The sequence below is a fragment of the Protobothrops mucrosquamatus genome, unplaced genomic scaffold (genome assembly GCF_001527695.2).
Source record: "Protobothrops mucrosquamatus isolate PMUCROS unplaced genomic scaffold, P.Mucros_1.0 scaffold1036, whole genome shotgun sequence".
NCBI lineage: Eukaryota > Metazoa > Chordata > Lepidosauria > Squamata > Viperidae > Protobothrops > Protobothrops mucrosquamatus.
In genome coordinates, this window is record NW_015387268.1 from 275,418 (window position 1) to 297,019 (window position 21,602).

At 50.7% G+C, this 21,602-nt stretch overlaps 1 protein-coding gene across 1 annotated transcript; it reads right to left on the minus strand.

Moving 5' to 3' along the window:
• Positions 1 to 1,073: 1,073 nt before the first annotated feature.
• Positions 1,074 to 19,076, minus strand: DBH (dopamine beta-hydroxylase). Its single transcript, XM_015819978.2, has 12 exons — positions 18,786 to 19,076; positions 16,125 to 16,271; positions 13,967 to 14,227; positions 12,779 to 12,955; positions 12,049 to 12,151; positions 9,474 to 9,640; positions 8,481 to 8,624; positions 7,232 to 7,270; positions 6,430 to 6,489; positions 3,853 to 3,980; positions 2,666 to 2,825; positions 1,074 to 1,196 (listed from the first exon to the last, which is right to left on the minus strand). The coding sequence occupies exons 1-12, from the start codon at positions 19,059 to 19,061 to the stop codon at positions 1,074 to 1,076; spliced, it is 1,785 nt and encodes a 594-aa protein (XP_015675464.1). The 5' UTR covers positions 19,062 to 19,076.
• Between the last annotated feature and the right edge of the window lie 2,526 nt (positions 19,077 to 21,602).

Here is a 21,602-nt window from a genome sequence, read left to right on the forward strand (position 1 = left end):
GCAGGCATATTCCACAACTGGATGTGGGGAAGGAGGAGAAAGGCTGGCTGCCTGCATGTCACCCAGACACGTGTGTAAGTGTATGCGCGAGCATGCATGTGTGTGTGTACACATTGAGAGGCAATTATCAAAATGTGAGCAGGTGAGACTTTCTGTCAGAACACAAGTGAGATCTCCTGGTGCTTGTGCAGAATCAGGTACCGCACTGACACTGCTGAGCCAGTCCCCCCCATCCTCCCCCAGAGAAGTCAGGCTGTCTGACATGCCGCTACACAAATCTTGGCTAGCTCAAACTTCCCCTTTATTTTGAAGTGGCTGTTAAAGCTTCAGGATAGAGACTGGTGGCAGGAAAGACCAACCATGGCAGAGTGAGAGTCATGGCTGACTCTCTGGGGCCTCTGGAGGGTGGGAGGAAGGGTGGCCCAAAGCCACAACTCTTACCAGGGGCCACATTTGAAATTTATTTCCTTGCTTTCAAGGGTGCTTGCCAGTTTGCACATGGTTTCAGTTATCCAAATTATTAAAATAATGGACATTTAACAGTCAAAGACCCTTTTATCACTGCCTTTATTGGGATGTGCTTCTAGAGTCCATTGTGAGGGGAAAGCAAAGTGTCAGAGGAACAGGGAAGGAGAAGACAGCCTGGGCAAGGCACCCGCAGGTGCGTGAAGGAATTCCAGCAAGCAGGAACCGGTGGGGGGGGGGGGGAGAGAGAACGTGCTCCATCACAGAGCCACAGATGGGATTGCCTGAGAACATCTTTCCGGAATGTTCCTTCCTGGGCTTGGAGGGAAAGATGCCGAGTGCCCATCTGCAGCGTCTAAGGTGCTGCAGGCCTCCCCAGTGATTTCCAGGACAGGGTGCACCAGCCTCCAGGCGAAATGCAGCTGACTGCTGATCAGAGCCCTCCCTCAGCTGCCAGGGCTTCTGCCTGGCTCCTCAGAGAGCACAGATGCTGGAAGGAGGGCTGTCCATGGCACTTCCTCTCCTCCCCAAGCAAAGCCTTCCAGGTCTGAAGTACCAACAGAGCAGAGCTAGGGAGGGATGAAAGAGGCCCAAGGGCAGCCTCCATCTCACTGAGCCTTTGCTAACTTGACATGGATGGGGGCCAGGGGGCGATGGTCTTCACAGTGAGCAGGAGCTGCCATGGGCAATTCTTGGGTGATTTTTGGTAAAGGCTGCTTTTCCCATTCACCCTAGAGAGAAAAGGGAGATTATAAGGGTCTGGAAGTGCACACTATAAGGCCAGCTAGCAATATGCCCCACCCTACTTGGAAAACACAGATGGAATAAACTAGGCATTGATTTATATAGTTGCAGGTGCAGAAGCACACCAACCCCATCCCTGGAACCTGGAGAATGTCTGCTGGGCACTGGCTGAGCTCTGGAGACCCAGCAACCCTTCCTCTCTCCACATAGGTAGAGCTCCTGACAGACAATCCACAAATACTCGTGAGGAGAATCACATGCATGGGAAATGCATCTTGCATATGGTCCCTGACTCAACAGCAGTAACAATGAGAGTCCTAGTAGACACTCCCCCTCCCACTTAAGGATGAGCCAGAGTCTGCTGCAGCTGCCAAAAAAGCCAATGCAGTCCTAGGTTGCATTAACACAGAGAGAGCATCCATGTGAAGTGGATAGCATCGCTTTATTCTGCACTGGTGAGAATACTTGGAGTACTATGTCCAGAATACAGAACAACCAAGTTGGAAGGGACCTTGGAGGTCTTCCAGTCTAACATCCTGCTCAAGCAGGAGACCCGCCTAGACCATTCTGGACAAATGGCTCTCTAACCTCTTCTTAAAAATCTCCACTGATGAAGCACCCACAACTTCTGAAGGCAAGCTGTTCCACCCATTAATTGTTCTCACTGTCAGGAAGTTTCTCTTTAATTCTAAGTTTGATCTCTCTTTGATAAGTTCTACCCATTGCTTCTTGTCCTGCCCTCAGGTGCTTTGGAGAATAGGCTATTCTCCTTTTCTTTGTGGCAGCCCTCAAAATATTGGAAGACTGCTGTCATGTCACCCCCTAGTTTTTTTTCTTCATTAGACTACTAGTACTACTAGTACTTGTCAACTTGTGGCTTGTCAACAGTCGGGGTGTGGTTGTCTCCGTGGTAGTCCCTGCTTATCTGGGTATAGGCTGCTGGAGACAGCTTGTTCTGATCTTTTTGTTTCCCTCTTAGCTTTTTGATTGTCTCTTTTGAATGGCTTGTAAATATGGTGCTCTATATGTCTATAGATGGCCGATTTGTCTGAATGCCCAGCTTCCAGAAAGGCCCTAGTGGGTTTGGTCTTAGCTTGGTCTAGGATGCCCACAAGTTTCCAGTGGAAACTCTCTCTCACACAAGACAGGAACACAATTTCCTTTGCTCAGAGTGACAAGAATTCTAAGCATTCCAGATTTAAAGGAGCCTCATTTCAATCTTCTGAAAGTTCTCCTTTCACCCCTAAGCAGCCTCCACCTCTCACAAGCTTGAGAGACTCCCAGTTTGTGAGCACGGCAGGGGCAGTCAAGAGCCCATACAGGACCAGCCCCTTCCCAGTCAAAAGAGTCCATCCAGGCTCCTCCATGAGAGGCCAGATTCAGCCCCATGCCAAGTGATCAGCAGAGCCCAAGCTGGCCCAAGGATGCCCCAGGTTTCCCCAGAGGGTCTTCCTACCGGAAACCGGATAGCCGAGGATTTATTGCAGTGCATGGAAATTGGAGCAGAGTCGTAAAGGGCTCTCAGGACCTGTCTGCTGAATGAGTTCCAAGAGACTGAAGAAAACTGCCTTGTGACTGAGGCCTCTGGGCACGTGCAGATGTCTTCATCATTGAATCTACCAGAGGAGAAATGCTGTGCATCAGGAATGGGAAAATGGAGAGGGGGGGGAGAGGTTCCCAACTGCAGGAGCAAAGAATACAGGAGCATTTTAAAAAGGGTCTGCAGTTTTTAGTGTGTTTTGGTCTGTGTGTTTCTCAATGGTATGGGAGAGATAAGGAACCATCTTTCAAAGGACCTATTTATAAAATTCCCTGTAACGTGCAAAGAAGATGAGGGGGAGGAAGAGGTACATCTAAGGCAGAGTAAGCTAATCCCAGGGTTGCGTGGCATCCTCGTTCGTCTACAGGAAGCTTTCAAGTATTCCTCCTCTGGCTGTTATTTCCAGTGCAATCATTGTGCAGATTTTCCTCCGGCACCACTGGGCCACAGTTGGAAGCATTGGGACTCCTTCCCCCCCCCACCCCCAGGCCTGTACCCGGCAGAGCCAGAGGGACAGAGGAGAGGCTACCCTCTCCTGGGTTCTCCAGACAAGCCATCACACACCCTCACGTCCTCTGGGGCTCGAGGAGGGAGCCACGCAGGTTGGGGACCAAGCAGAAGACCTGCCGTTCTTTGCCCTGCCGGGACAGCATCTACTGGTTTGTAATCAGCCCTGCTTTTAATGGTATTCATATTTGTATGATTATAGGTCACAAAGAGGGTCTCCAACAGCGTCTGCCCCAGCAGAGCTCAGTGAGCCTCTCTGCAGCCGTCACCATCTCCAGCAAGAGAGAACCGGCCAAGCAGGGAGGCTCTGCCGGCCAAGCTGCCAGAGGGACGAGGAAGGTCCCCAGCCCCCCCTCCTAGCCCCATTCCAGACCAGCTGCCCCTCAAGGAAGCCCTCACTCCCTCCTCGGTCTGCGGTCAGAGACATCCTTAGGAACCCCCCAACTTCCTTCTTTCCTTGGCAAAAGCCGCAGTGGCAGCAGCATCTTAAAAACATTATTATCCCCTACCTGGGGTGTCTGAGTGCTGCTGCTGCCACCCCTGAGGTGGATTTAGGGGCAACAGGGCAGTCCATGCCAGTCCCTGCATCGCATTACCTGTCCAGAAGCTGAAAATAGCGGTGCAGGTATCCCGGGTCAATAGCACTTTTGCACAGCTCCAGCTGTGTCTGGGGGTAGTAATGGACGTAGTTCACACACATCTCTTCCATGATTCCAAATCCTCCCTGCATAAAAGGGAAGTGAAGCTCCTCAGCATTTCCCACACACAGAACCCCCCCCCACGTCCCTCCCATTTATTCCCCTTTGCCTCCATTTTGCCTGCTCCATCTTTCAGCCCACAGCCGGGACTATGGGTGCAAATCAATGCTGGACTGTGATCCGCTGATGCAAATTCCCTGCTTGCGTAGTTATTTATTTTCCTAATTTGGCCAGAATTGGCCACCTGGAGAATGGAAGCCCACTCCCAATCTCTGGCAGTGCTGCCTTCCCCTTGGCTTTAAGCTGCCAGGCCCCTTCCGTGCGTTCCCAGAAAAGCACCCGAGTTTGGCAGACAGCAGCAGACACAGAGGTGGCTATGTCTGAGGGATCTTGGACAAAAGGACTCCCCGGCCAGCATCAAAATTGCCTCCTGTTCTCTTTCGGGTTCTGCCGTTCTTCTGGGGGAAGGGGAGCTTGGGGTTGCTACAGTGTATTTCCTTTGCTCTCTTTGTTCTCTTTGATGTTTCTTCCTCAGGGTGAGAATGGGATGTGCCTCTGGCCATCTGCCTTATCTCCGGGCGTGGAAGAAGAGTCTTGGAAACAGCGCCTTATCGCTCCGTTCCCCCAACATTTTCACACCTGCGGATTGGCGTATTTGATCCCTCCAGATGGACAGTTGGGTGGGGTTTCCATTGACACTTTTGACTATTGATTCGCACAGGAAACCCTCAGATCCTGCCTGTCAACACCTTCCAATAAAAGTTCCTTTTGGAATGATGCCCAGTTCAAGAGTTCTGCTTTCTTGGGAGGCTTCATTGAGGCAGGTCCTTCCTGCAAACTCCAGGGGCATCAGGCGTGAGCTAGCTGCTGACTCTGAGACCTCCGTTGTCTGCTCTGCTGTGGCCGACAAGAGAGGAGCCGAGGGCGGCCGGGTGCAGAGGAGACCCTCAGGGGCTCTTTTCCAGGCCCTCTTCAGCCTTGGCTGTCGGGAGGCTTCCTTGGACCGGCCGGGGGTGTGGTGTTGGGGAGCTAATGCAAAGGGAGTGTTTCCTGTGCTGCTTCAATCTAATAACACTCTAATATGAGCTAACACCATGACAGGACTACCAAAGAGCCAGTGCAATTTGAGGTACTCTTTCTGAATTCTGCTTCATGCCTGCATAAGTCCAGTTCTGGGCACCATATTTTACAAATCATAAAATGTAAGGGCTGGAAAGGAGATCACCTGTTCCAACATCACCCTGCTGGGAGAGAGAGCCCATGGTAGAACAGCCTGAATACCAGAAGGACTCAAATTAATTCATGGATGACCAGATAAGGAACAGAAAGGCCAAAGGCAGAGGAGGAGAGGAAGGAAAGGAATATAAGCAATCCTTGCTTAATAATGCTAAGTGGGACTGAAAACTGTCACCAAGTGATGCAGTCATAAGTTGAAAACCATGTGACTGTCGTCAAGCGAGGACTGCATGAGTTATTAAGCAGGGACGTTGTGACATACGTTGTCATGACTAGTGACATACTGCCAGCTTTTCCATTGACTTTGCCAGTTGGAATCCAGCAGGGAAGATTACAATCACTCAGAATGTCCTAACTGTCAGCCGGGCACGGGTGCCTGGGTCGCAATCAAGTGACCGTGAGGGAATCTGCCAAGGATGGAAGCACGTGGGCCGGTTTTAACTTCCACTATTCAGCACTATTGTAAGGTTGAACGGTTGCTGAGTGAGTGATCATTATGCTAGGACCATCTGTAACTATCATTCTGGAATGGTGACTTGGAATAACGGTTTTAAGGCTCTGGAGCAGTGGTTCTCAATCTTTTTAATGCCGCGACCCCAACCGGTCGTAAGTCGAGGACTAAACTGGTCGTAAGTCGAGGACTAAACCGGTCGTAAGTCGAGGACTAAACCGGTCGTAAGTCGAGGACTACCCAACCAGTCGTAAGTCGAGGACTTTCCCTGCCCGGGAACACCGCGCATGCGTGGTTCCGCCCCCTGTGCCGGCCGAGGCATAGCTGGCAAGCGGCAGAGACGGAGCAGGCTGACCACCAGCTGGCCTAGCCCAAGGGAAGTAAGGCACCCGCCAAAAAAGGGGGAAAAATGGCGGACAAAAAAAATGGCGGACAAAAAAAATGGCGGACAGCCTTGCTTGGCGACCCCCGTGAAATGGTCGATCGACCCCAAATGGGGTCCCGACCCACAGGTTGAGAACCACTGCTCTGGAGGCTAACAGGAAGATCAGTTGAGGAGTTGGGGGGGGCTCTAGTGGATCAGACGACCATCCTTCTGAGCTCCTGCAGGTGAACCTAAAGGCTTCTCTCAATCGGTGACTTCTGACTTTAGTCTCAGGACAGCATTTCAGAAGTAGCCTAGCACAAAATTCATGAAAGCTGATTACTGGAAGGGAGTTCCACAGCCTCTGATCAGAAAAGGGCAAAATAAGCATTTGAGACTGCCTCCAGCTTCCAGCCCAACTCACCACTGTTGTCTCATTCCTGTCTTCAGTGTTGTACATGCAGGTGGTCCTCAGCACATCGCCCTATGACAGCAAGCAGGCAGGCTTGGTTCAGATACAGGAGGGCATCTAAAGAAAGCAGGGCCTCTATTCTGCACTACCAGATGTGTGTTGCTGCTGCTGCTGCTGTTAATGGGGCTGCCCTTGTGGGTCTTCTCCAGGGGTGCCCAGGTGCAGAAGCTCTGTCCTCAAGGGAAGGGTATACTGGCCACTGGACCTCAGAGCATAGAGGAAGGGCCAGCCTGCAAGAGCCCAGGCCCTGCGCTTGGTGCACTCACCTCAACCTCCCACAGGGCCCAATGCAGGCATTAGGTGGGCTGGGGAGGAAGAAAGGGCACCTAGAGCGGCAGCCTTTCCCTCTGCCTGCTCTGGCCAATGCCCCCCTTCCTCACAACTGCATCAGCCCATAAATGAAGATCCAGGGCAGGAGGTGAGGGCCATGGGCGCTGAAGACCAAGAGAGCCCATCTGCCCTGTGGAGAAGCCTGACAGTGCAAACTCTGGGGAAAGGAGCCCTGGGAGAGCCTCCAGGCCCAGATACCCCCACTCCTGTCGGCCGGCCCAGCACCTCCCTCCCCACATCCACTCCCCTGCCCATTATCCAGGCAGAGGGACTCCTCCTGCCCAGGGATGGCTCAGTTTCACATCAGCATAAGAAGGCAGCTCTGAAAAGGAGCCCATTTTGGTTTCCAGTTAGGCTACTTTTTCTCCGGGAAAGAAGGGCGATTCCGAGGGTTCTTTTCCAAAGCGGAGAAGCGCTTGCTTACCGGGTAGACAGAGACCACCTTCTTCAGCATGCGGATCTCCTGAAGAAAGGGGGAGGGTCAGGAAAGGGTTGGGGGGCATTGGCAAAGAAGGGGCAGTGGGGAAAGCAGGAAATAAGACGCTGTTGCCTTCCAATGTACCTCTCCCCTTGGTTAGTTCTCAATGTATTAATCAGATTGGTATCCCGTCACAATCCTAAAAGATGCTCAGCAGTTGACAAGCACCAATCAAACAAGCTGTTATCCCAATGCAGGGCATTGGATCCCCCAAAAGTCCCCCCCAAAAAGCTCTGCTTCCTCTCTTTCTTTCACTGGAGGCCAGATCACATTGGAGGTGGGGGGCGCCAATGGGAGGCCATTCCACAGTGCTGTCCCCCCCCCTGGAAAAATGCTTCTGGCTGGGAGGCAGCAAGAGTGAGGGGGGCCCTTGCAGAAAGAAGCCATCACAGCCCCCAAACGCAGCTCTAGCCCCCGAGGCCCCAGGCCAACCTCCAAGCGGCTCGTCTCCTGCCACGCAGCCAGAGCAATGGAGGAGACTTCGCTTTGGAGAAAGACTCCAACCTATCATGGGGGAGCCAGATCTCCTCGCCTCTGAGCGACCCTGCAGCAGGTCGTGGGGTTTTGGCATCGGTACGGCCAGCATGGAGGTCCTGGCACAAGAGGGGGCTCTAATGTATCAGGAGCTGCTTGCAAAGCAGCTGCAAAAATGGCCTTTGGCTTTTGATGTTCCTTTATAATTCCGGTTTATAACAAATATCAATGGGGAGGGGGCTTCACCGTGGCTGTCCTGATGCAATCTACATTTCTTTCTGCAACCCTCCTTTGCTGCATGGCTCCCCAGCCTGCTGCCCCTCATTTCCACCTTGGTCCCTCCTGCATCTCTTTTTCCCTTCTGGGCTCAGAAGCTCTTTGGAAGGACAGACTCCCTCCCGCTGGCGGAAGGAAGGAAGGAAAGAAGGAGGAAGCATATCAGCCCCTTCAGAAAAGCCACAAGAGAGCTCAGCTACCCGGCAGCAGCAGCCCCTTTGCTGCCGCAATCATCCTTCCACCCTGCCCCAGGGCCGGAGGAAAGAGGGCCGACGCCCTGGGGGCTCTCTGGGCAAAGGCTGCTGTTTCTTGGGCTGGGCTGGGCCTTCCCACGGCGACTTTCAGGAGGGGAGGGAGTTTCTCTTCTGCCTGCAGCAGAGACACATCCTCCACTGAGAGGGAAGGCTACCATGCTTTCTTGGCAACCCCCCCCTCCCCCATTTACCTGGAAGTGGGGACTGTAGTGCCTGTCCCTGCTGACAATTTCCCAGTCTCTCCCTTCGCGGGACAGCACGGTCACCACGCTCCTCCCGGCCAGGTGGGTGTGGAGCTGAGAAGCAAAGATGTGAATCCCAGCAGGTGGCAAAGCCTGCAGAGAGGAGGAGGAAGTGAGAACACTGCCCGGGGGGGGGGGAGTGGGCAGGAAGCCAACCCTGGGACCCTCTGAGAAAGGGGCATCGAAGGTGGGGACGCTGCCTGATGGGCCCAGGGTGGGCTGCATGGAAAGGCACCGCTGCTGCTTCTCAGGGGCCCTTTGGGGAAAGCGTTAGGCTGGCCTCTGCTTGTTATCTGCTGAATGTCATCCAGGGTCAGAAACAAAGTGTGTGCTCTGGAGCCCCCACATTGCATCCGTTCCTTCATGAAGCAACCACGGCTTCCTAGGAGGCATGTCAATCCTCCAGCAATAATGGCAGGCCTGCCAGCGGGAACTGACAGGCAAATAGAGGGCTCTTTCTCATAAGCTGAGAATGGGACACTCGAATGGGGCTCCTGCCAGGCTCTGCTATGGGGTGGGCAGAGATGGGTTCCCCCCTTAGAGATTCCCAGCTCCTCTGGGGAAGCTTTGCTGGTGGTGGTGGTGGGGGCATGTCACTGCTGCCTTTGTGGGTGGGAATGGAGTGGATGTCTCCTCTGCGTTTCCATGTAAATCGGTCTTTTTAACCCAATTCCTGTATTGGGGAATTTGGATGCCATTCAGTCTGACTGAAATTGAGAAAGGAAAGAGGAAAGAAGGAAGGAAGGAAGGAAGGAAGGAAGGAAGGAGGGAGGGAGGGAAGGAAGGAAGGAAGGAGGTGGGGGAAGAGCTGCAGGCCATGTCTACCCCCCCCCCCAAAATACAGTAGCTTCTCCACTTTAAAAGAGAAGAGAAGGGATGACTCCCGCAGCCCAAGATCGCCAGGGTTAGGAAAGCAGCCTAAGAGAGTGGCAGAGGCCTCACCAGCTGGGTGCACTTGTCCGAGCAGTAGCCGGTGAGGGAGAAATGGCTTTCGCCAGGGGGAATCGCCATCACCGGTGTGTAGACCAGGCCCAGCTCCATGATTCCTGCGTCATACTGTCGGAGGGAGGCAGTGTAATGGAGTCGAATCCCGGACGAGTCATGGCGGCCTGGCAAGAGGCAAGGGGGGGGGGGTTGCACAAAGCCCTTTTCTGCTCAAGAATGGGCACCCCCTTCATCACAAGGAAGGCCCCAGAGAATCCAGCAGGGTCCCAGTTATGTTTTGGGCACGATCCCGAGGCCCCCCAGCCCATTGCTGATGCTCAGCAGGAGCGCATGGAGAGCTGCTGAAGACCTTCCCCAAACTACTCATAAATAATCCCAAAGATGCCATGCAACCTCAGACTCCCGTTTGCCATCTGCCTCTCATGGTATCTGGAGCTGGGAGAGGCTGGCCTGCTTTTCCTCTCCTTGAGTCTCCTGCTCTTGTCCGGGGCCTGGAAATTACAGCAGCCCTTTTGCCCCGGGAGCAGGCACCCTTGTGGGCCCTGGCAGTGCCCAATGGCTGATCCTATACGCCAAGCAATCTGTCCCTCCTATCCTTTGGTGACTCCACTGTCCCATGGGAGGCCCCCCGCCCTAATCCCCACTGCGTGGGACTCCCAGGGTGGAAGCAAGGCCAGCAGTGAATTCTCTGAAGGACACCGAAGGCAAGGGACTTTTTGTGTGCCTTCTCCAAGGGTGGGGTGGATAGACAGTCCCCCTGCCAATTTCTGGCATGCTCTGACCTCTGTGCAAAGGGCCTCCACCCACAACTCTTGCCTGGGAAACAAGCAAAGGCAGAATCAGGGTGTTTGTTCGGGTTGAAGGGAAATGGGTTCCCTCCTGGTTTTTAGGGGGTGCCCCCATGAGAAAGTCCCATCCTGCACCAACTTGGGAAACAAGGGCTGGGGGAAGGTAAGCGCAGAGGCCTCCTTGAAGCCCGAAACGCCTTCTTCAAACCACCCCAGGGTGAGCATGGTACAAGAAGTAGAAAGGAGAGGGAAAGACAGGTTCTGCCCTGAAAGAGCAGCCGGTTCTGCAACGAGACAGCTAGCAGTCCCTTCAGATCAGAGGAGGGAGCACCTGGGTCTGGTTCCAGGATGGGCCTTTGGCAGGGAGAGCTCCATGAGGACCCCAAGTCCTCCTCACCATGGCTACCCTACTGCCATCCAGGTGGCAGAGAGGATGCATCTGCATCACCCCTTGCCTGCTTGCCAGAGGTGGGCAATCAGAAGTGGTGAGCAGAAGGTGCGTTCCGATGAGGCTGATGGAAACTGCCAGATCCGATCAGCAGCTCAGCCTTCCAGAGCCACGTTGGTTTCTTTCATCTCCCACACAGGAGAGCAGCACTCCTCTGCATCCAACCTAAACGGGAGTTCAGATCACTTGGGGGTTTCACCCCAGATTTCCCCAGAAGAGGAAAGGGTAAAAGGCCATCAACCAGTGGAATCAACTACCTCAAGATGCACTGCTTTGGCTTTAAGGCGTGGGGGGGGGAGGAGTAGGGAGCTTCCAGTTCTGATCCAGGCAGCTGCCCATAAACGGGGGGGGGGGCAGGAATCCTCTGGGAGCTCTCCCACCACTAGCCTTAGGAGCAGCCAGCTGTGGGGAGACCTCGTGGCACCCAATGGAGAGGGTTGCTATGGCCAGGCAAGCAAACCTTGATTTGGAGGCTGGGAAAGTGGAGGCTGCTGTCCTCTTCTACCGGCCACATTGCTGGTGGCTATCAGAGCAGCACTATCTTCCCAGGAGGCCCTGGGGCTGCAGCCAGAGACTGCAGCCCCTGGCCAGCTTCTTCTGAAGCCCACCTCCTGGGCTGCCCTTCAGCACATCAAGGTCCAAGAATGACAGGGGACCTTATGGATGGAAAGGAAAGCCCCCATTCCCCAAAGCTGGCTTGCCTCCCAGCCCTTGGTAGAAAATACAACTGAAGCGCAGCACAGATGCTGTACTTGTCTAAAATTACTCTTGAAGAGCCAAGGAACAGAACTCTGAGTTTATGTAAATGCGGCCCCTCCTTGCTTCCTTTTTTAAACCTGCCAGCTGTCAAAACAAGGCAGTGCAAACAAGGGTGCTGAGTTAGCTGGGGGGGCTCCTTCCCAGGCCAGTGAAAGGTAGCAGGGATGGGGGAGCTTTCTCAAAGGGGAGGGGGCAGCAGGGGCCCCTCTGGAGGTCTGGACTCATCTGCAGAGCGACTGGTGTGGCCCTTTCTCAGCTGCAAGCTGGCCAGATGCTGCTTTTGTTCTCTTTGGGGGAGGCAGGAGGGGGCGATCCTGGCTACAAGGAAGAGGCTACCTGGCTTAATTCAGGCAAGCCCAGGAGAGACCTTGGCAGGGGAAGAGGCAGCCCAAAACATGAATGGTGAGAAGGCTGCCTTGTTCCTCCTGGTCAAGACCAGTCCCAAAGAAAGCCTCTGCTGCTCCTCTCCAAGACCTCCCCTCCCTCCCTCCCTCCCTCCCCTCCATTCTCTTTCTGATCCCCAAAGCCTCAGGATCAGACTCCAGTGGCCAGCCCACGTCTGCTATGTCTCGCTCACCTTCAAACTGCAGGGGATTATGGTAGTGGACTTCCAGGCGCAAATATTTGGAGAAGCTGGGACCCCCAAAGGCTAGACCTGCATCTTCAGGATAGTAAAAGGCCTGGACGAAGAGAGAGGAAGGTATCACTGTTATCCTTGGTGGAACTGGTCCTCTTCATCAGCTCAGCCTGGTCCTTGTCTGGGGACATCAGACCAAAGGTCCCCAGGCTATTATCAAAGGGTGGGATGGTTTGCAACAGCACTTTGGGGTTCAAGCCCTTCCCCCCCCCCCCCCGAGCTGCTGCTTTACCACCTCGCTCAGACCCTCCAAACTCCAGAAAGGAACTCCAGGGTCTCAGAGCCCAGAAGAGGCTGTTTTAGAACGGAGACCCAATGGCCCTATTGCAAGAGCCAGCTAGGATATCTTGAAATAGGACTTTGCCAATGCTTGGACCGCTCTCCATTGCCCCAAACCCCACAGAACCCCCCTGGAACCAGTGAGCAAGCAAAGCTATTTTCCAGAGACAAGGGGGCAAGCAGTCCTGGTGACTCCTGGTGGGAGAGGCAGATCACATCTTCTTAATTCAAAATGTTCCTGGAGGCCAGGATGGCTGATTTGGGGCAGAAAACAGCCCTGACACCTCCTGAAGCATTGTCTGAGAACAGAGGAACTAGGGGGGCTTCCCACCCAGATCCTTCTCTTGGTTAAGCCCCCTGTCTATCATGATGGAGGGGACATGAGGCTCACCTGTGCACCCATCGCCCAGGCAGCCAAGACATGTCGACAGAAATCCAGGTGCCGCGGCTTCATCTTGGAATGGCAAGGGCCGCTGTAGTGTGGGAAGGTCGGGAAGCGGGGGCTGCACTGGAAGACCTCCATGTGGTGGACCAGGGCTTCATTCCCGCCTGTGACCACCGGTTCATACTGAGAGGGAAGAGGAGAGGTGGTGACCCCCAAGCCCTGCAGCTTTGCATCTGCCATTGATGGAAGAAGCAAATTCTCCACTTTGTCTCTTTAAAGGCAGATGATTTGGGATGGATAAAAGGACCCCCACTGGGGTCCTCTGCAAAGAGCGTTCTCCTTGATCTCAAACTGAACCAGGTGGGGTGTTAGCATTGCTCTCTTGTTCTGAAAATTCACAAAAATGGAAAATGGTCTTCCACTGACTGTGATGAGGGGACTTTCAAACTGAACCTGCTCCTCCTTCCAGCTAGATGTGATGAAATACCATAGTTGACTGAGTTAGCCCTATCTCCTGAGTTCACACAATATGCTAGCTAGATTCTCAGAACCCCCCAGTCAGAATTAAACTCAGGCAAAATCCTCCGTTCCCATGATATGTGATGCCCAAACTAAAATGGTCCAGTTCACTCAGCATGCTGGGACAATGCGGAATCCCAGGCGGGGGATGTGCCCTCTCCCCCTGCAGAGGCAGATGCCCCTCCCCCTCCTCTTCCGAGAGGCCGAAGGAACAGAGGGACAAGCCGGGATCCACTTTTCCTTCCTTTGCACAACACAAAAGAATACTTTTGGAGCTAAATCGCCAGATGATGATGATGATGATGATGATGATGATGATGATGATGATAATGATGATGATTGACCCAGAAGTACTTCAACCAGGGGAGAGGTTCATTACATTTGAAACGGGCTTTGCAAAGCTCTCATTTAATCTAACAGGTGGAAGACATCTTTGCTGAAAGCTGGAAAAAGGGGAAATGATACCACCATATTTTTTGGACCTTACAATCTTGATTGAGTGCGATGCTGGCTGTACAGATGGGGATGGTTGCAATCCTAGTTAGTGGATATTTTGCATGAGATGGCCTGGATTCAGGAAGAATCGGTCCCTTGCAAAGCACATTGGGAGGACTTTAACCCGAATCTGTGAGGGAGGAAGAAAAGGGGGCGGTGGGGGCCAGTCCTTCTACTCACCATGACAATGTGATGCTTTTCAAAGCCATCTGGAAGTTCAGTCATGAAACACCAGTACGTGGTCTCCTGGTGGGGAATGGTCACATCTGGGACTCGGATCTCCATGGTCTTTAGGTCCCCAGGCAGTGGGGGGACTTTGATTTTGGGCTTCAGAAGTTGCACCCGCTGCACTCCCTTCCGGAGCAGAGCAGAAACATTGATGGCTTGGAGAGACGGAGATGGTTTCTCCAAAATGCCGTAAATGAGATGCACAGTTCCGTCCTGGAAGGGAAGTCACCAAGCACTTTATCTCTGAGCCACCAAGGATAAGGCTGGCTGCCCTGATTTAGGTGGGCTTCATTTCTGACCAGAAGAAACTCAGAGGGTGGTGAGCACAGCACAAAACATCGTGGGCTGTTCCCTGACACCACTAGATGACATCGCCAGGGCCCGCTGCCTTAGAAGAGTGAGGAAAATCCTCAGGGATGACTCACACCCTGGTCGGCACTTCTTTACTCTCCTACCATCAGGCAGGAGATATAGAAGCATAGCCAGCCACACCAACAGGCTGAAGAACAGTTTCTACCCATGGACTGTCAGACTCCTGAATGGGAAATAACTCCATGTATGATAGACTTGTGGGGCCGACACATTGTGCAATAAGTTCATGTGGTGTAATAAGATTGTGTGTTGTCACTGTGAATTGTGTCAGCGGGGTGCACGAAAGGAGGCTTAGCCAATCTCATTGTACACATGTTGTACTTTGGCAATAAAGGTTGATTTGATTTGATTTGATTTGATTAGAAAGCAAGCAGTGTGCACCATGTGTGGAGGTCTGAAATGGCTTCCTTGGGTTAGAGGATGATCAGACCCTAAGGCTGACAGAAGGGCTAATTTAAAAAGGGAGCAGCATTCTCTGTAAGAGATGCCATCATGGAAAGAGCACATCACTGAAAATAATTCCCAGCAGAGTCTAGACAGACACCTTAAGACTACATCTTACAACAGGCAAGGCGAGATAATAGCTGCCAATTAAGCCACAGCACAATCCATCGGTCTGCTTTTGACCACACAGCTCCATAAGGATGAATCTCTTAAACAACAGATTTCCATTATTATTCTAACTGTATGTTTGCCATAGAATACCCTTAAATTTGAGTCCAACAGTTTCTCTTAACTGAAATTAAAATACTGAAGCCATATGAGCACATAGAAATTACAACTTAAATTGTAAACTTTCAACAATGTTCTTAACTTTAAGAAAATTCTAGCAGCATCACTCTTCAGACTTTTCTAAAATTTTAGGTCAGTTGGCTTGCTTGGTCTCAACACGGGGGACCTTTCTAGATTTAGGCTGTTATTGGTGCTTTGATGGCATAATATCAGTTGCTTATATATTGAATTATTTAATATTTAATATTTTTACAATATTGATAGCTTACTCAATCCTCAAACAAAACCCCCCTCACTAAAAACATATCACAGCAAAACCCAGTACATCAAAGGCATCATTCACGCAATCTGTGCTGCTTTGCTCTACAGATGTTTAGCAAGTGCCTCGTTTAGTGACTCTTCATAGTTTCAATGATGATGAAGAAGTAACTGCAACCAGTTCTCACAGTTGTGGTTTTGCTTAGCAACTGCTTTGCTTATCCGAACTGTAACAGGACTACCTGTTTTGTTGGGGCCATCCCTATCTGGAGGTGGGGGAGGTATTCCTTAAAGAGGGGCCACTATTAAGAAAGTCTATTCCCTCTCCAAGCCCTGACAAAGCATTGTGTGAACAATGCCACAGAATTCAGGACTACCGCATCAGTTCTCTGTGTTTTTTCTTTCTCCACAATATTACAAGATCTGGGCTGCTTTTGGCTGCCAGGAGCCCCATTAGGTGGATGCGAAGGGTCAATAGCTTGGAAGGTCAATATATAAGAGACACCCACGTAAGCCACTCTGGGAAAGCCAAGAAACTGGGTTTTTTAAAAAAAAAAATAGGAAAAGGGAGGTTTAAAACTAATGTTCAGCAATACAGACTTGAGGTTTTGATTTCCATTTTCAAAACATAAAATTAGATTGTGCAAAACAAAGCATTTTCAGGATATTCTGCTTCCCTCCCTACATTATTCTCTTCAGATTTAGAACAGTTCTTTCTCAAAATTGTTTCTGAAGCAGAAGATTCTACCTCAATCAGATAATCCTTTGGATCACAGGTGACAAAGGGCCTCTTGAAGAGGAGGGACAGCCCCCCACCAATTCTCCGTGCGCCCAGAAGCTGGTAGTTCTGCTGGGCGTCCATGTGCAGCTGTGTGTCTTGGTCGCTCCAGGTGTCCTACAGGTGAAGCAAAACAACGTTTGTGTTTCAGAGAACAGAGATCGAAAGGGCATTGTGGCCCAGTTAAAGCATCCAGCCTTGGATTTACACTTGGTGAGGCCCTAAGCTAAAGAAAGCTTGGAGTGCCCTTGTTAAAAATTTCAAAATTAAGAATATAAGTAACAATGAACTTGTTTGCAAAATTGGAATATGGATATTCTGAAATTTTGTGAGGCCCTAAGTTGTAGCTTCTTTAGCTTCTTTAACCCTTATTGAGATTTAGCCTTAAATCCAGGGCAGATTCCACCCTCCCTACTTAGCTTGGAATCGCCTCATTCCTTTTTTGGGTATTAACAAGATGAGCAGAATATGTCTTTGGATGTCTCTATACACACAAGGAACACATTTCATACAGAATGTCAATTCAAGGCCAGGCTCAAATAAATACCTGAGCCAAGCTTCTGGCCCTGGGGCTGGCTGGGCCTGGACCAGGCTCGCTTGGCATTTCTTGGGCTGTGGGGCCAGCTGGAATCTCATGGAGGTTTTCCTTGTAAGCACCAAGTTAGAAGCGACAACAGATAGCAGCTAGAGAGGAGCTACGCTCCTCAATGTTCGAATGGGGTTGAGTCATCACTCTGTTTTTCTGCAAGAATTCTGAAGCATTTCTTTACATACATCACGTTGGGGTTGAGGCTGAAGCCAAAGAAGGCTAGAATCTGTTCTGAGATCAGGCCTATTAGGCTATTTATGAGATGGGATAATTCATCCAGTAGAGTCAGGCATGAGGGACGGATGCAAAAAGACCAGCAACCCGCCTCAGTTGCATCAGCAGAGCTCAAACATGGCTGAACAATCTCTAAGCATCCCTGCTTGCAATCTGGAGCTTCTACGTGCATCATGAAATAAGATGAAAGTCTCCAGGATGAACACATGTCTCTACTGCTGCTGGTGTGAATCACCCCCCCTTTCTTGCTAATGACAGGTGTCACTCAGAAAGAGACCCAAGGAAGCCCAAGAGAGGCAAGGGAAGCATACTTCTGCAAAAACTCTGCTGCGAGACTCACATTGCTGTGGGGTTACTCTTAGCATAGAGAAGCTTAGTATTTAGGCATCAGTAGTAGACATCAAGGTCTTCTTTTAGCAATTTTTCATACCTCAATATTTGATTTTTCTGAAGTAAATGTTCTCTTTTTCTTTTAAACAACTCTGTTTCCAAAGCATATTTTAGCAGGGGTACTGAGTTCTGCCACACTGAAACCACCAGCAGCCCCACTCATTGGATCCCTGGGTTGGCGTCTCAGGTGAAGTAAGCCTCCTTGTTGTGTGGCTCATTGTGTGTTGTGAGGGCTCTTGTGGTTGTGTGTGTGTGTGTGCGTGTGTGTATGTTTGTGTGTACTATGATCTTTGAATCTGACACTTCTCCAGCCCATCATGCAATTTCCCCGACCTTTTGAATTTGTTCTGGGTGGGGATTTTTGCTGGCTTGTTATCCTTCTGATGGTGTCCCACCTTCCTAATCTTGGGATATTGTCATGACAACAGTGGCAAGATTGTAGTCTTGCCAGCACAGCTGGTCAAAAAAAGGCCCTTTCAGTAGGGCAATTGGCCCTCATTTTTGCCAGGGAAGCGCCCAGGCTCACAGGTGCAATTACACCTGGGGCATCTCACATTATGGGGTTCAGGGGTTCCCCTCAGAGGGAGGGACAGGTGAGCCTGCAGGGGCACCTGGGAAACATTCCCCCCAAAGGACTTTTCCCAAGCTTGCATGGCCTATAGTTTAGCTCTTCAATGTGCAACCAAAATTATCTAGCTAGAATAAGAGGCAAAGGAATCAAGAATGCCAAATTCATGCTAAAAGATAAAAACCCAATAATCTGGTTTCAATTATGGTTAAAAAAAATAAAAATTAGCTAAACCAAATATAAAATAATGGCAGATATTAACATCAGGTACATTCAGTGAAGTTTTAATATTAGCCTACTCAAACACAGACTGTTCCTTGGCTCATGGCTTCAGACTTGGAATCATAGAGTCCTAGGGCTGGAAGGGACCTGGCAGGTCTTCTACTCCAACCCCCTGCCCAAGATACAAGACAAATGGCTGCCCAATCTTTTCTTGAAAACCTCCAGTGAGATGCCCAAGTGTAGGACCTTACTTTTCACATTAGAGGACTGGATAGGGCCCTTTCTTTCGTCTGTCAAGCTCCTTCGGAATCTTGAATATCTTCCAAAATGTTGGCTATTCCCTCCAGCTTGTTGTCAGCTGCACATTTGATAAGCAACCTTTCTATCCCCTCATCTATAGCTAGATCTTCTCAATGCCTGTTTTCTGATCTGATCCCCCACAGGTTCATCCAGCCAGTGTCCAATGAAGGAACTAGCCCTGGAGATACAGAAGCAAGGCTCCATCTTCCTTGGACACTCTTCTTGGAACCCAAAAAACATTTCTCATCAGTACCAACAGAGATCCCAATACCAGAAGGAAGCCCCTGGGTCTGAGTTTGGCAGAGGAACCGCTTCCCTGCTTACCCACCGCAAAATAGAACTGGAGCCCATCGCTCCACAGGACAGCCAGATCTGCCTCCTGAAAGCCTCCTCGGTCTGACATGCCAAAGAGAAAGCCATATTTCACCTCCTTGGCCATGATCTGGAAATGCACCTCTTCCAGGTGGTAGCTGATGTTCCAGGAGAGCTCCAGGAGGCCCTGAGGGTCCAGGGGTATCTTGAATGGGAAGTTCTCTCTTGGCTCTGTGCCTTGAAGGGCCACCACCAGGAGGACCAGGAAGACGGCAAGCAGCGAGAAGTACATGGATGCCGCTTCCCGGACCCTGAGCACCAGGCAGGATGCTCCCTTTGGCCTTCTCCCGGAGCTTGGCATTCTGGCCAGCAAGAGTCGTGCGGCCATCGGCTCTTTCCATTTATAAAGAGACCTTCCTAGCAACTGGCTCGGTAATTCCCCTTAATTACATTTGGTGGGTGGAAAATCAGATTGTGCCACTGAACAGCCCTGCCTGTGTCCTCCTCCTCCTCCTCCTTCCACCTGGCCCAGGCGCTTGTCGCTTTCTGCTTCTCTCTAATTGCCTTTAATTGTTTGTGGACATCATTAGTGGGAATTTAACTGGACTGGATAGGTTTATTTTTCTTTTTTAATGTCCTTTTAATGCTTTTTGAAAGGCTGGCATGGAAGTTGATTTGTCTCCCAATCCTGCGTGCGTTTTGTTTCTCTTTCTCTGCTGCTCTCTTCCCTCCTCCAAAATGGAGCCAGAGATGAGACTTTGTGGGAATTGCTGAGTGGCCAGAAAGTCTCACCCGGGTGTACCAACAGAAAAAAAAAAGGTTGGGATCTCTTCCCAAAGCCCTGTGTGCTAAGCCCCAATGCCCCAGGATTCGCAATTGCCCCTTTGGTTGCAGGCGGACATGAAATGCAGCAGCTACAAAGTATGTTGTGTCCATGCAGAAGCAAATTTCTGACTGCCTGCAGCATTAAATTCCTTCAGTTCTTGATCCTGCATGACATGCTTATCACACATCTGGAATACATGCATCTGGAGGGAGAATCCGCCAAGAGGAAAGGTGAGCGCCTAGGCCAGAGTTCAAAGGAGCACTTACAGCTTCTTGACTTCAATTGCACAAAAAGGGTAGTAGCTGGAAGCATTCATTTCTGGCTGAGGGAAACTAAAGCTGGATCTTCTCTGACCACCATCCCAACATGACACTTTAGGCCACAGTGTCTCTTGGTGGCCATCCAGCCCTAGCCATCGCTCCCTTCTGGGCCCTTGGAAAAGGGCTCAGCACCTAAGTTAGCCAATGTGAGGTACCTCAGTTTAAAACTTGTTGCAACAAAGCCACCAAAGAACAATGACAACAACAACCCTAACCCAAGGTGACATAAGTTATGAGTACAATTTTACTGGGACCGAAGCCCTTTCGAATCATCCTTTCTCCATAGCAAGACTCTGCACTGTGGAGTAGAGTTTCCTCTGGAGTAAAACAACAGCTTGGGACTGTTCACCTTGCTGAATGAATTTGCTTCTGCTCCCTTTGATTGCTATGTTTGCTTCAGTTGCAGCATGTTCTTTTGCTGACTTTCTAGGCTCTGGAGGTTTTTTTAAATTATTATTATTTTGATGTTAGTGAAACTACCTCCTCCGAAAGCATCTCTGTGTAGGAGAAGAAACCAACTGTGTGTCTGTGTTTGTGTCTGTGTGTGTCTGTGTGTCTGTGTGTGTCTGGGTCTGGGTCTATGCTGATGATGATAATGATGATGTTGCTGGGGCTGAGGCTTGTTTCAGGACAGATCACTGGTGTCCTGAAGTTCTTAACTGGTGGATGTTTGTGAGTTTGTGGAAGTGTTATCATCTGGTGATGTTTGGGTAATGAAATATCTGTAAGAAAACAACCAGCCAAGCCCAGAGAGCACCAAGACCCCTCATTTCAACCTTGAACTATAAATATTCTTCTTTACTGAAGAGTTATCAGCCTGTGGGTAGGGAGGATGCCTTCTAGAAGATTGCTGATGTGATACCTTGAGCTGGTGAGATGTACCAGTTACATCTTTCCTTAATCTTTCAGGGGTTTTTCTGATGCTTCTGGACCATCTTAACGGGTTGGCACTGAAGGGGCAGTTTTGCAATGTTCTCCTCTTTCCTCCAAGGCTGGTTGCAGTTGGGGTTAGTAAGGGAAAAGAGAGACTGCCAGGCCTGGAGCTATGATGTGTGGGGGTGCCACAGGCCTCAACTCTATCCCCGCTCCTATTTAACATTTATATGAAACCACTGGGTGAGGTAATTCACCAGCATGGGTGAGGCTGTGCCACTGTGATTGTTACCTGTGACTGGAAGCAGTGAGGCACTGGATGGGGAAGAACAGACTGTGACTCATCCATAGCAGAAGTGACGTCAATGGGCATTTGGGCCTCCTGGATCTGAAGATTTTCCATCCTTAGTGCTTCCTGGATAGAGTCAGTGGGAATCATCCTAGACTCACAACTATTGCCTGAGGAGACAAGGGGGGCTTTTGCACAAATCCATGCACTATTTCTAAACCAGCAGATTCTAATGATTTAGCCATTTCCTGCCTGGATTACTGCAATGAGTTCTAAATGGGGCTGTCTTTGGAAGCTTCAGTGGGAAGCCAGTTCAGGGCCTAGTACTGAATGCCCAAAGTTCATCTCTGTCACAGATGGCTGTGGAAGGGGCTGCTTATCACCTTTAACTCTCTGAATAGCACAGGACAAGATGGAGTGACTATCCCAGTGGATGCAACCAGGTGGATGTGCTCCGGTGTTGCATGGGAAGATCTGCAAGAAATACCATTTGCCTACAAGCAAGAATTGGTGGGACCACAAAAT

What these genes read in the sequence shown, in the direction of transcription:
- DBH (XM_015819978.2), bottom strand. Translation starts at nt 19,061, where the DNA reads ATGTACTTCTCGCTGCTTGCCGTCTTCCTGGTCCTCCTGGTGGTGGCC. An exon ending in GGCTCCAGTTCTATTTTGCG is followed by an intron (nt 16,272 to 18,785) that starts GTGGGTAAGCAG and finishes CTTCACCTGTAG; the next exon opens with GACACCTGGAGCGACCAAGA. An exon ending in CGGACAAGTGCACCCAGCTG is followed by an intron (nt 8,625 to 9,473) that starts GTGAGGCCTCTG and finishes TCCTCTCTGCAG; the next exon opens with GCTTTGCCACCTGCTGGGAT.